Here is a 14100-nt window from a genome sequence, read left to right on the forward strand (position 1 = left end):
TCTCTCAATGAAATATATTCTTTGTCCCAACTCAGAGGCTCCCGAGGTACTGAAGCTGGAGATAGCCTGAAAGCTGAACCTGCTCTTTTACTCCAAATAAGACTGCTATATGTGGGCAGTCCTCCATAAGTCACAGACAGCAATTTAGTGTAAATACCACTGGGATGAGTTCAGTCCTAGTTCTAGATTACAGTGTGAGTTACGGCCCTTCACATTAAGAACCTGGAAAATGTTGTTTTCAGTTATCTATCAACATTCAATTCCACGTTACCTTATTTCACCAGGAAAATCAACTCATTATCATTACTGCATATCAGGAAGTCCTAGGTACAGCAGATATATCAAAAACACACAGTAAAACTCTACCTTATCTTTCTCTGTCATGCCCTGTGATTTACAACATTTCCAGGTTACTAAGAAGATCAAACAATGGCGCTTATGCCTGGTTTCCTTTGTTTACATTCTGATTATAAACTGACAAAACTCTCTATTAAAGCATAGACTGCCACAATGGATTGGAGGACAGTGAGTACAACAAAGAATACATGGGTGGTTTCGCTGTTAAGATAAACATCCTAGTGGCATTCTGTATCTAATTGCACAAGGCCATATTAAGACTTAGGTGAAAGAACTGGTTGGTGTTACCTTTTAGATACATCAGCACATCTGGCAATAACAGCAATGCAGTTAGATTTTAAAGGAAGTGCACACTGTTTGGCAGAGGCATATTTTGAGTTCTCACTAAGTTTTGTCACACAGACCTAGCAACCCTGTTGGCAACCTCTGCTGCTTAAGCTTTGACCACTTTTTTTTCTTTTGTGGATCACTCAGCTTATTGGGACTACAAGGCTTAACTCCTAGGGCATGCATACTCCTCCCTATCGTGGATATGTTTTAGATTTGATTTTGATATTAATATTGGCATATTATTTTCTACTACTTCACATTTATTACAATGCCAGCGTCTGTGTATTGTAGCAGCGGAGCCACACAACATACCGTCTTCCTCCTCCTTGTAGGGAACAGCACCGTTTCATGCGGCCAAGTGGGACCGCCTCTCGTCTGCAAGACAGCGCCGAGGGTTTGAGTGACTCACTGACAGGAAAAGGAAAACGAAGTTGACGATAGTAGCCTTTAGCCTAGCTATGAAACCCTGCTACAGCTAAACCTAGCTGGCGAACACTTAGCGCCTACGGTTAACTGTATAGCTAATTTACTATAGCTGTTAAACATAACCAGATCAAATGGTAAGCGAACTTGTGCATATGTATAAATGCCGAGTTTAGGTTACTAGCTTTGGTAAATTATTTGCGCGCGAACATGTTGCTAAGCTAGGTTGCTAACTTGGTAGCTTGGCTACGTTATGTAGCCTCTCGGCTTATTGAGTGTATTTCAAGTGTTAGCTAGGCTAACACCAAAACAACTTACACGTAGAAGTTGATTTTTCATAAATGTGTGTGCAATGTAGTCTGTGTTAAATGTTAAGACACGTATGGTTTGTGTGTTAATGCGTGTTTTGTTACAAAATGGTAGCTGCACGTACGAAAGCCTGCAGATTCTTGCAACGTTAGCTTGCTAGCTAAAGCTAACGTTAGCATAGAGGACGTTATACAGCTGCTAAACTGTTGTCACATAGTAAAACAGTTACGGTTTTTAATCTCTGCCTGCGGCGCCCAGTGTGTGCTTTAATAGCTAACGTTGCATGTGTTTCTGTAGGTTTATGAGACTGCGCAGCCATGGGTGACATGAAAACCCCAGATTTTGATGATCTTCTGGCTGCCTTTGACATCCCAGATGCCACAGGGTTGGATGCCAAAGAGCCCATCCAGGGGAGTCATGAGGAGACAGAGAGTCAGCTGAAGCACGTGGGGATCTGTCTGGATGACAGCTTATTGAGTAACCAAGCTGCCACAACATCAGATATTCCTGCTGTTAGTGTTATTGTGAAAAACACGAGTCGCCAGGAGTCGCTAGAAGGTTTTGGTGATCGGCTTCACTCAGGATCAGCATTGTTAAATGGATTCAGTGGACAAGAGACCTCCATTGATTCTGTTGAGACAACCAACACTGGCTTCTCTAAATCATTTGTTTCTGCTTTGAATGGGGAGAGTTCAAGAGAGCTTCTCGGAAAGGCACCTATTCAGCACAAACCTGATGGAGCACCAATATTTTCCCAGTCACTTTCTCATTTTAGCCCCATTTCCAGTCCTGAGTCTGAAGATACTCAGTGTAGTACAGATGAAGTGCATCCAAAACAAGAGAGACCCTGTTTCCCAGAAGCTTCAGTTTTGGTGGAGACTTCAGTCCCAGACAATCCAAAAAAACTGGACCTCAGCATGTTTGATGAATGCAGAGCAGACTCTGACGTTCACAAGAACACTCAAAGGAGCAGAGCAGAAAGTAGTAGAAGCGAGGAGCCCTCTGACATCTGTGTCAGTAATGAAATGGATACAACACCTAGAGAACACAGTGCACTTCCACCACCAAGTGGTAACCAGAACTTAATTGAGACCAACTGCAATTCAGGAGCCACAATGAATGTTCCCACCTCTTATCCACATGTCAGATCTCAGACTTCTAAATTATCCTCTTGCCTTGAGGCTTTGGTGGCTCTAAATGCTAGAAAAGATCCCAGTGAGCAAAATAATCCCAGAGAGACATCAGCAGTTCAGAGTGACTGCATGAAAGTTAGCCCCAAGGTGCCCATATCCCCACGAAGCCCCAGAAGTCCTCTTGAAGCTGTGAAACGGTTAATGAGACCTTCTGATAGCCCTGTAAGCATCTGCAGTGATAGTAGTGGAAAAGCATCCCCAGCAGTGGCATCTGGGTCACCCCCTGCTATACCCAGGGTCAGAATTAAGACCATCAAAACCAAATATGGTCAGATCAAGCGCACCGTCACCAGTGTGCTGCCTGATTCTGAAACAGATGAAGTTCATTCTACTTATGAATCCTCTCCATCGCAGAGTATGATTAGTGAAGACTCTTACTGCAATATGTCTCCTCATCAGTCTCAAAGTGCGGCTGTTGACACCATTGTTGGAATACAGAATAAAGGCACTCCAGCTAGTGCATCTTCACCAAAAGTTTTACACAACAAATCAGAAGCAAACTCCAGGAGGTCAGGCACAACACAGTCCGCAACAGTATTTCATAATGCTAGTGGTCCTGTCAAAAGATCTGTTGCACATCAGGGGCAGAAACCAAAGAGAGTGTCAGCCACAACAGGCCAAACAACTAGCACAAACTTCCTGCCAAAAGCAATGCACTTAGCTAGTTTGAACCTGGTCCCTCACAGTGTTGCTGCTTCAGTAGCTGCACGGTCCACCTCTCATCAACAAAGTCAGCACACACTGTCCTCTACGGTGTACAGTACAGTCCCATTGGTGCATCAAGTCAAATCAGCCAACTCTTATCCTCGCACGTCCATTCCTAACACAGCAGCAGGAACCTTGAACAGACTGTTGAACAATGCCAACCCTGTGCCTACCTATGTGCCCAACCTAAACCCCCCTCCGGAGAGCAATATCAACCTTCCACCACGTGGGTACTGCTGCCTCGAGTGTGGGGACTCCTTTGGAGTGGAGAGGAGTCTTGTGTATCATTACAGCAGGAGGAGCGTTCACATTGAAGTGGGATGTACACACTGTGCGAAGACCATGGTGTTTTTCAACAAGTGTGCTTTGTTGGCACATGCCCGGGAGCACAAGAACAATGGCATGGTGATGCAGTGCACACAGCTCTATATGAAACCCATAGCAGAGGAACAAATGTTTGTACCCCTGAGCACTGAACCTGTGAATACAGACTCTTACGCCTCGCCGTCACCCACACCTAAAAGCCAACCTGTCCTGCCCTTATATCCAGACAGCTTCGTTCGCCACCGACTCCGATGCCTGGAGTGTAACAATCAGTTACCTGACTACAAAGCACTTGCAGGCCATTACCAAAGGCCGTCAGAAGATGTGGAAGGACTTGTGAGTAGATGTTTCATTGAAATAGCACAGGCTCTGTAACAAGTATTCATGTGTTTTTTTTTTTAAGTGCTGAGACTTTTCTTTTGCTTTCTTTTATAACACAGATGTGTAAGGTGTGCTCTATGTTGTTACCCAACAAGTGCAGCTTCAGAGCTCACCAGCGTATTCATGCGCACAAGTCCCCATACTGCTGTCCTGAGTGTGGTGCCCAGAGTCGCTCTGCGGATATACAGAAACACGTCAAGGAAAACTGTCTGCACTACGCACGCAAGGCTTGGTACAAGTCAGTATCTGAGGCATGAAATGCAGGAATTTAATTTAAAAGTCTCAGTTGCATACAAAACAGCGTTACAGACAAGTGGCATTATGTTTCCTTTTTTTGTATCAGATGTCTTCACTGTGATATGGTTTTCAAGACCCTTCAAGGACAAAAGACTCACATTGAAGAGAAACACTGTGAGGTCTTATACAAGTGCTCCATCTGTCCAGTTGCCTTCAAGACCTCTGACAGCTGTGAAGTTCACTTGAAAAATAAACACAACGCTAGCAAAGTATCCCCTCAGTAAGTTCACATCTCGTGACCTGACTGTTAAAAGTTGCACGTTTCTTTTTCCGGTTTTACTGTTTGTTTCAACTATTTTGTCTTTGTTTTGCAGGTTAATCTTTAAGTGTTCATGTGAGACCATTTTCAAGAAGAAGCAGTTACTGTTTCAGCATTTCCATCAGAATGCCAACAAGCGTGTTACCTGTGTATTCAAGTGTCCAGAATGCAACTCAGTCTTTCCACAAAAGCACCTGTTAATGCAGCACTTCAAGGTTAGTTTGATTGTTTTTTTTATTAAGAGATCTTGTGAATGTGTGTTAGTTTAAAATAAACTCTGTGCAAGTAACCTGTTCACATTTATTTGTATTTATCCATGTACTTGGTTACTTATTTCATTCTTGAAACTTTAGCAAATAGGATGTGGCTACTCATTTCCATTATTCCTGTGAAAATTGCAAAAAAAAAAGGGAAATCAACACAGTAAATCGAGAAGTCAGCCAGTGCAACAAGTGTCAGTCATATATTGTTACCTCTTGTCATTTTTCCAATGTGTTTTTTGTTTTGCAGGGTGTGCACGTAGGAAACATGACAGCAGAGGCAGAGAAGAACAGTAGAAAATCTGATAAGACTGACTGGTACCAGGATTCCCATTCCGTCCAACAGCAGAGGAGTCACACTCCTGTTAAACACACAGATAGTCCCAGAAAAAAGGCTGAGCAGGATGGCAGACCTCGTGTGAAGCCCACCGGCTGGACGTGTGGGGAATGTCTTCAGTGGTTTCCTGAAAGAGACTCCTTTGTTTCTCATGTGAAGACCAAACACGGGAAGGTAAGAGATTGTGAATTCAACATGATGGAATGTATTTGTGTTGAACCTAAACATTTAATGACTGCTGCACACTCAAATGCATCTTTTTGGAGCCATTATGTTATAATACAATATACTGGCAGTGTGCACTTTAACTAGCATTAAACTTACAAGCCTTACATGCTGCAAACCTGCATTTAAAATAATTGATCAAAGCCTCTAGTTTAGTATCCTAGCCTACCTGAAAACTGTGTTAACATAAAGCGGACCAATAGTTTGTGTGGTATTTCTGGTTAGTGATGTGATGTAAGACACTTTGGCCAGCTGCTTTCCTTAAAGGACAGATGACAGCTGGACAGTGAATCCTTTGGCCGAGGTCGTAGTGGGTGTTGATTGAACGGAGGGATGCAAATATAGCTTCAGACAAGTTTCTGATGTCTTGACGCTTGTGTAAATTTCAAATTGTGTCCTGTCACTAATTCTCATCTACATGACAACATCAGTAACCTTGTCAAGCTCATAATATCAAAAAAGTACCTTTATATTTTTATCTTTATTTTATTCCAACAGTCAATGAAGAAGTATCCATGTCGACACTGTGAGCAGTCTTTCAACTCTACAACCAGTCTGAGAAGACATATTCGCAATGACCACGCCGGGAAAAAGAAAAATTACTCTTGTTGGTAAGATTGTTATTTTAGCAAATGAAATAATCAGTGTTTTTGTCACAGTGCTGAATCAAATTAACCATCTTTTATTTGTTTCTTTCTTTTTTTTTTATTTACTCTTAAGGTATTGCACAGATACGAAGACAATATTCACGACAAGTGTGATGTTGAAGAACCACATCAGTCTAATGCATGGAATCAAAAATCCTGATCTTGGCCAAATGCCGAAAACAGTCATCCAGGAGTCAAAAAAGGCTTTGGGCAAGGTATTATTTATTTTATTTTATTTTTATTTGAATAACAAACGCCAAGAAAAGAACTGCAGGCACAAATACAAATGTTACAGATCTTAGGGGTCATCATTTTAACTGTCTGTGATTTGCAGGGATCAGAAAGACCTGCTGTTGGCACTCAGAGGGAGGGGCAGGATCGCGCTGAGAGTCTGGAGGCTCCGTCACCGAAGCGTCTGAAAACTCAGTTCCGCTGTTCAAAGTGTGGTTTCATCACAGACGACAGTACACAGTTCCAGCAGCATATACCTCAGCATAAAACTGATGAAAACACTCCTCAGTGCCTTCACTGTGGCCTGTGTTTCACATCGGTGCTGTCTCTCAACAGACATCTTTTTATTGTACACAAAGTCAAAGATCCCGAAGAAGGGGAGACGAAAGAAGAAGAAGAGGAGGAGGAGGCAGGGGATACAGAGAAGGAGCAGGATAATCAGCCAGTTAGGTCAGCAGAGACTGATCAGGTAAATAATTTGTTACCAGAGCTAAATGAAACTGAGCCCTCACAGGCAGAAGAACCAGCCAGTCTGCACTGTGTCAAAACCACGGACTGTAATTTAAAACTGAGCGCTCACTGTCAGACAAAAACGGTCTCTCTCCGGTAGTGAGAGACGCCTCAACTCCTTTTTGATGTTGCTGTAGTGTCTTCAGTTTCCATGTGAAGGTGACCAAGGGCGCTTGACGTTATACGTGGAGGTGGTACAGAGCGATTGGACCTTTTGACATTTCACTCAAGTTATTCAGAGGCCATGCAGTATATTCAAGCAGATCCTAAACATTTAACAAAAAACAGTATTTTCATAAATGAGAAGACAAATTAATATTCATATTTCAACTATTTTTTATTTAACTTTGCATGTTGGTAATATATTCATTTTGACATAACTGCACACATATTACAGCTGAAGCTTTTTTCTTTCTATTTCCTTTCTTTTTTTTTTTTTCCATCCACCCTGATGGGGAGTCTCAGGAACGTCAGTTTTTAGGTCTGGTTTTGATTGGGTGATGGGGTGGATTTCCGCCTTTGTAACCAACAGTAAATTTAAACTGTTTAAATTTTGTCTTAAGTATTTAATGCTACACACTATTACCTGAATGGGATTCAGGTTTAAGTTTTTATGTGGACTGTGTTGCAGTTATTTTGCAGTACAAAACTAGAAATGTAGTCGCCATTTATTACAAAACATACTTCAGTATTCATTTAAAAGCAGTATTTCTGCATTTATGGTAAAGAGTTATTTTCAAAAAGTATCCTGTAAAATCACTTACAGGACTTGCTAAGCAAAGCCTACTGAAGTTAGGCTACACATTAGAGCAAAAGTTGACTCTTCAAGCATTCTGAAGTGCTTTTGTCTTTACGTTTATTGAACGTATTTGATTGGTGGGTGTATGTGTTGTCCCAGATCTGGCCCTTTTTTCTTTTTTTTTTTAAACACGTTTTTTTTTTTTTTTTTCTTTGAATGAGCATTCAGGAGAAACATGGAGAGGTATTGGATGTGTGGTGCAGCAGTATTGAAAATACCTCAATTTGCCAGAAGTGTATTTTTCAGGCAAGTGAACGGTCAATGTTATGTCAAATCAGGGTACATTGTTTTGGATAATCCAGAGAAGGTATGAAAGTGAAGTTTGACGGCTTATTGGAGATAATGTTTTAGAAATCAGGACCTGTTGATATGAAGTCGTTCATAAGGAAAAAATAAAAGCATAGGAATTTCTTACATTTATGATGACTTCAGAGGAAAGAAGCATCTCAGATAAGCACTTGTAATGGTGGCTCCTTCTCACTCGCAGGTCCTGATTTGTAAAGCAGCACCTCTTGTTTTGTAATGAATACATGACAGTTCCTACCTCCATGGTAAATGGCAGTGATTGTTAAACGTTGAGAGGCTTTGAAGAGTTGCAGGTAATCTCAGTGCAATGTAAAAAAAATATATATATAAAATATGTATAATCCCACATTATTAAATTTTATAAATTATTTTGGGAATGATAATAAGGCTATATGGTCATATTGACTTAACTGACAAGTGAACTTTTCTATGTAAGTGCTATATGAGCTCTTTATTTCTCTGTAGTCCTTAAATCACCACACTGCAGCTGTGAGTCTGCAGAGGCTGGAAAGAATGACTTGTTCACAACTTGTTCTTTTGTAATGCTTGTTGACAGATTTGTACTTTTGATACTGTGTTCAGTGAGGACTTGTATAGGAAAGTAACCTGTGTACATACAGTAGCCGATGACACCCGGATTCACAGCATTTCTTAAGCCATTACATCTATTCAGCATGCAGTGGCCCATGTGCCTTGCTGTTATGTTTACGTAAAGTACTTACAAATAAATCGGTGCATTTAATTATATATCTGCTTTGTGTTTTATCTTGTGTTACAGGCTGGTTTCTGACTGGTGGAGAGGAAAGTATTTAATGGTATTTGGATGTGATAATTAGTGGTTTAGCATTGAGGTCACGTATTTTACAATCGTCATAGCAAGTCAAAACAGCACAAGGCACTCTAATGTGCATCATGCATCCAATAAGAAACCGACCACAGATGGATGACTTCATCTCATTAGAATATTAAGCCCATCCTTTTTCAGTATAACTGCCTGCCCAGCAGAGAGAAGCAAAGAGATTTTAATTAACTGGCACCAAATTGCATAGAACACGTTTGAGGAATGAAAGGCGCTTTGACAAAAATCTGCAGAGCAGGACTCCTGTCTTCTTTCATCCTTATCTCATACATTGCCATGACATCTTCAATGACTCTTGATTTGACTGAGCTGAGAAATAAAATTTCAAAGATCAAGGTGAATCCGAGGGGGAATCTGTGGGCAACAGGTAGGAAAAATGGAACTTTAAATATATATATATATATATATATATATATATATATATATATATATTCCAGATATTTTTGTGAATTTACTTAAAATGTACTTTTATGTACAGTTTACATTGAGATTGTATGTTTTGATCAATAAGGGCATTTCATGGGCAAGAAAAGTGTTGTGGATAGTTCCTTTATGGAGTCTGCCTCTGAAGACGTAAATGTCCCCGCTGAAGTCAGAGCTGTTAGTCCTCTGCCCAGAGAGGAAGACCTGCAGGAACTGCTTATTCAGATGCTGAAAACTGCCCAACAAACACAAAAGAAACAGGAGCTGAACATGTTAGTTCATTATTATCATTATCATTATTATATTATTACTATTACTGTTATTATGAAGCCATCAACTTTGCAACTGATTATAATTTTTCCATTCTTTTAGACGAGGAGGGGATCCTGCTTGAGAATCATTTCCACCAGCAGTCGTTACACCATCAGCGTTAACAATATGAAATCCTGCTGATGAAGAGGAGTTTTTAAATCTTCCTGTGAAAAACAAGTTCTAATATATTTCCTTTTTTTTTTTTTTAATGTGATATGTTATATTGGAAATGACTGATGCCAGTTTATTCTTGGATCCATTTATTTGAACCTAATATTTATGTGCCATCTGTTAATAAACTAGTACTGAAAGCCAGACCAGCTGTCAGCTTTTTTGCTGATTTCCTGTTTGAAACATTATTTATTATTTGTATTGAAATAGAATACAATGGAAGTATGTTTTTCCTCACATAATACTATAATAATATTATCTAACATGAAAGAAAAAAAAATCAGCACTATCTTTTGAATTTGGTTGAATTCCATCAGCTTTAAAGCGCCACCTGTTGGTCGTCTTTAAAAATGGTTTTAGGTATCGTATCCGGGTGAAAGTGGCAACATGCTCTTCTTCACATCTTAGGCCGGTTTATTTGATAACACACAGTAGCCCATGCCTCTAATAGTGTTGTGTGGTTACCCCTGTAGTGGTAAAACACGACGGGCAGAAGAACTGAAGGTGTATTTTGAAGAGAGCACAAAACGGAGGGTTCACATTGTGGGAGATGGAGCCCTGGGCGTTGAGAAAAACAGTGTTTACGCAGGCAAGTTAAGCTAACCATGTCCAACTTCATTTAGTTATAACGTGTGTGTGTAGCCGTTGGGTTTTTGTAATAGAGAGCTGTTGGAAGCTATTTTTACATGTCAGCTATCCACCAAACCGTTTATATATATACATATATTTTAATTCAGCTGGAGTATGTCCCGCCGCTGGATGGCCACCGTCGCCGAGAACTGACGCTAACTTACCTGGGGAGGAAATTCGATTATTAACAAACTAACCTGTTCGTTTAAAAGATGGCCTGTAATTAAAATAAACTTGTTTCTGTGGCGTTGTTAGGTGTCCCATCGACTGAAAGTATTATACGTTGAAAAGTAATGTGAGTTTTGTAATGAGGGTATATGTGTTTATCGGGGGATTTGGGCATCATTAAATTACCTGTATTTTGAATGGAGTTTGGCGTACAAGTTTCTGCATCACTCCACCCATTAGACTATATCACTTACCAGGATTTTTGTCAGTAATTTCTTTCCAAGAAAAGCTTTAGTTTTCTTGCCTTTTACATATCAGTAACAGCATCTTACATGACTTAGATTGTGTCTGTGGCATGGATTTATTCAAACAGCTGTTGAAGATATTCTCATCATTTAATAATATTGATTTTGAACATTTGGTTCACACAATTGTTCCCTCGCCTGACAAAAGCAGTTTCTGTGCCAATTAAAACTCATAATCTTTCCATGCAGAATGGTACATATATAGTATCACCGGCTGAATAAAAGGGGGTAGTTTAATGACCAAACAGTAGCACAGCCCTGTTTCATGCATTTGTCAATCTATTACAGGATTTCTATAAAGTAACCTCAGACTTGGGCTTGGCAGGCTTCTGCAGTAGCTTAACCTTGTTGGGTATGTTGCAGATTCTCAGAAGGAAAAACATGTCAGAGCAGCTCTGAAAGCTGAAGTAGAGAGGTGAGTTTCCACTGTTTCAGAATTTAGATCCATGTCCATGTTCTGCTGTCACTGCCCTGTTAACATTTACTTGTTTGTTGTTTAGAAAAGTCAACAAGGACGACATTGTAATTTTGGACTCATTAAATTACATAAAAGGTAAATTGTATTATTAATAGTGTGCTGAGCAGGTTCTTTATTTAAACTGTGATTTGTCTGTGCTTTTATCTTTAACATTGCAATACATTGCAGGCTACCGCTATGAACTGTTCTGTCTCATCAAACATGCACAGACGCCACACTGCCTGGTGAGTGTACTTACTATCTCTTTACAGTTTACAATTTTATATCTGAATAAAGAATATTTACATTAATCACACAAGTCAAAATCTGTGTTTTCTTTTGATGAAGGTTTACTGTTTGACGTCGGATGAACAGAGCTCATCGTGGAATACCAGCAGAGAGGCTGCTGAGCAGTACACCCAGGACATGTGAGTGAGAAGCCTCTGCACATACAGGATACGTGCATGTCGGTCTGTGATAAGGCTTCCTTAGGGTTTAGAAATATCTTCATGTCTTCCTATAAAAAAGTAACATCATTGTATTTGTTTTTGTATTCTGCCTCGTGTCCATTTTGTCTTTTGTAGCTTTGATGCATTAGTTCTGAGATTTGAAGCTCCAGACTCCAGAAACAGATGGGACAGTCCTCTCTTCACCATCCTGAAAGATGATACGCTTCCATTTGAAGCCATTTCTGACGCACTTTTCAAAAGAAAAGCACCCCCACCTAACCAGTCTACTCAGAGTGTACGGGACATACACCTGCTTTTATTTTTTAACACACATACAGTGTACATGTACATGTAGATGTATTCTCTGCCATGTTACCTTTTGGACTGCCTGATTGTAATTGGTCCTTGTGTTTCTCCGCAGCAACCACTGTCGTCTGCAAACTTCTTGTACGAGTTGGACAAAGTTACGCAGGACATGTTAATGGTATGTTTTTATCAGTTTTTTTGGATTGTTTGTACAAGTTTTTTTTCTCCTGGTATATTGTTGTTGCTGGTGGCAGTCTGTCTTTGCAGGGTATTATGTCACATTTTAAGATCACAAAAGTGAGAGTTGCGCATTATGGACTGAAACATATGTATGGTTTAATTACAGTTTACAGTGTAGCAGCACAAGAGTGCAAACATTTCAATCCATGTAGGCTTTTCAGTGCATAGGAGGGTAATGCAGGTATTCATTATTTACTTGTCCAATTACCTGAACTCCTGCAACCCCTGTTGTAGACATGGGAATCTTTAAAATGTCCACCATCCATCCCATGTGACATAAAATTAAAGAATTAATTAAAAGCATTGTTTTCGGTCCTGATGTTGCTCTGCATGTAACGGTGCGTCCTCCCTTTGCACATGGGTGACGTCAAGGTTACTTCATAATTGGTATGTGGTTGTGTAACTTGTTTTGTTAATACTTTTGTGCCTGTAATTATTTATCTATATATTGATGTGTCTGTGATGTCTTGTGTCTGCTAATTGCTGTTAGCCAATAAGAAATTACCTGCTCTGCTCCCTCGATTCGCTATTCAGTCCACCTGATAGTGCCCTGAAATCATATGTGCTTTGTTGCGTTTTCTTCCACGCTGAAGTCTGCATGGATACTAATGTTTTCATTCTTGCACTACTTTTTTCACAAATTTTCCTGTAAATTACATGAATAATATAGAATATAATGATATATAATTTTCATTCATCAGTCCATCTTTCAGTTTGCAGATCCCACTTTGCTGCTCCTGAGCTCCCTACAGTCCAAAGAGCCTGGGAAGTTGTACTTGCAAGTTAAAAACATGAATTTCTGTACGTAATGTGATCATTTAAAATTTTCAGGCAATTTTTAACGCACAGAAGACAAGTGTTCCTGGGGATCTCATTTCAGTTCCAGGAGCTACAGAAAAGATATCCTTTTTCTAAAAACATAATTTACCAGTCTTTATTTAAAGCTCAATTTTCTTTTCACTTTGAACAGATCTTGGTAGATCTGTTTTCATGTTTGCAACCCTGTGTGACGTCACAAATCCAGGTAGTAGTGATCTGTCAGAGCTAATTACTGTCTGAAATTTGTTTTACCTCTGTGAATTTCTGGTGACTCATTCTCATCATCTGCCTCCTAAGGGAAGTCATATTCCCTCAGCGGTGGGAGGCAAAGTACTCTATGTCAAATGACTTGTTAGAAGGGGAAGGATGATGAATGCATGCCCATCAAAGATCTTAAATGAAAGGTACAGCAACCGATCGCCGTTAAAGGTCTTGCCTGTAATAACATACTGTGGGATATGTTTGGTGGGGAGAGACAAATTACATAGATTAGTGGATTTTTATTGGCAGCTGCAGTGTGTCACACTCTCTCAGAAGCAAACACTTTCATTTTCTCCCTTTAAAGGTGTTGGTCCAAGCAGAAACCAACTTAACCTTTAATGACAGGTGCATACTTTAAAGTTGAAATAAACATTCAGTACTCTGTGTTGATTGAGGTGTGATACTGTGACCTTCAGATGCTTTGGTCAGTTACTTATCGCTTCTTCAGTGAAAACTTGAGCACAATTTTCTGTCTTGCGCGAGAACAGCTTGCACACTGAAAAACTTGTACTCAAACGTCCTTAACCTTGATTTTTTAACATCGAACTCACCAGGAGCATCAATATGGCCGAGCTCCGCAAACTACGGCGCCAGTTCATCAGCTACACCAAGATGCACCCAACAGAGAACACAGGACAAATTTCCAACATGTTTGTGCAGTATTTAAACAAGAGCCTTCATTGAAATTTTATAGCATTGGCTTCTTTTTTTTACATTTTTTTTCTGACAAATAAATGTATTTAAAAGTTAATTGTCTCTTTGTGTTATTGGCCTTTTTAGATTCAACTACAAACACTTGAAACACTT

The 14100-nt window shown here is 39.9% G+C and overlaps 2 protein-coding genes across 2 annotated transcripts; both read left to right on the forward strand.

The window, feature by feature from the left end:
* The first annotated feature begins 1122 nt into the window (after positions 1 to 1122).
* Positions 1123 to 8821, forward strand: znf592 (zinc finger protein 592). The gene is made up of 9 exons (XM_041038881.1): positions 1123 to 1247; positions 1717 to 3977; positions 4082 to 4260; positions 4366 to 4539; positions 4634 to 4793; positions 5089 to 5349; positions 5899 to 6011; positions 6121 to 6262; positions 6382 to 8821. The coding sequence occupies exons 2-9, from the start codon at positions 1737 to 1739 to the stop codon at positions 6886 to 6888; spliced, it is 3777 nt and encodes a 1258-aa protein (XP_040894815.1). The 5' UTR covers positions 1123 to 1247; positions 1717 to 1736; the 3' UTR covers positions 6889 to 8821.
* Positions 8822 to 10037: 1216 nt separating this feature from the next.
* On the forward strand, positions 10038 to 14044 carry kti12 (KTI12 chromatin associated homolog). Its single transcript, XM_041037419.1, has 9 exons — positions 10038 to 10247; positions 11125 to 11176; positions 11262 to 11314; positions 11408 to 11463; positions 11567 to 11646; positions 11803 to 11962; positions 12089 to 12151; positions 13045 to 13113; positions 13834 to 14044. The coding sequence occupies exons 1-9, from the start codon at positions 10097 to 10099 to the stop codon at positions 13975 to 13977; spliced, it is 828 nt and encodes a 275-aa protein (XP_040893353.1). The 5' UTR covers positions 10038 to 10096; the 3' UTR covers positions 13978 to 14044.
* The last annotated feature ends 56 nt before the right edge of the window (positions 14045 to 14100 follow it).

Source organism: Toxotes jaculatrix, chromosome 5, assembly GCF_017976425.1.
Source record: "Toxotes jaculatrix isolate fToxJac2 chromosome 5, fToxJac2.pri, whole genome shotgun sequence".
Classification (NCBI taxonomy): Eukaryota; Metazoa; Chordata; class Actinopteri; family Toxotidae; genus Toxotes; species Toxotes jaculatrix.

What these genes read in the sequence shown, in the direction of transcription:
- kti12 (XM_041037419.1), top strand. Translation starts at nt 10,097, where the DNA reads ATGCCTCTAATAGTGTTGTGTGGTTACCCCTGTAGTGGTAAAACACGA. An exon ending in CTCATTAAATTACATAAAAG is followed by an intron (nt 11,315 to 11,407) that starts GTAAATTGTATT and finishes AATACATTGCAG; the next exon opens with GCTACCGCTATGAACTGTTC. An exon ending in GAGCAGTACACCCAGGACAT is followed by an intron (nt 11,647 to 11,802) that starts GTGAGTGAGAAG and finishes TGTCTTTTGTAG; the next exon opens with CTTTGATGCATTAGTTCTGA.
- znf592 (XM_041038881.1), top strand. Translation starts at nt 1,737, where the DNA reads ATGGGTGACATGAAAACCCCAGATTTTGATGATCTTCTGGCTGCCTTT. An exon ending in CAGAAGATGTGGAAGGACTT is followed by an intron (nt 3,978 to 4,081) that starts GTGAGTAGATGT and finishes TTTATAACACAG; the next exon opens with ATGTGTAAGGTGTGCTCTAT. An exon ending in CAAAAAAGGCTTTGGGCAAG is followed by an intron (nt 6,263 to 6,381) that starts GTATTATTTATT and finishes TGTGATTTGCAG; the next exon opens with GGATCAGAAAGACCTGCTGT.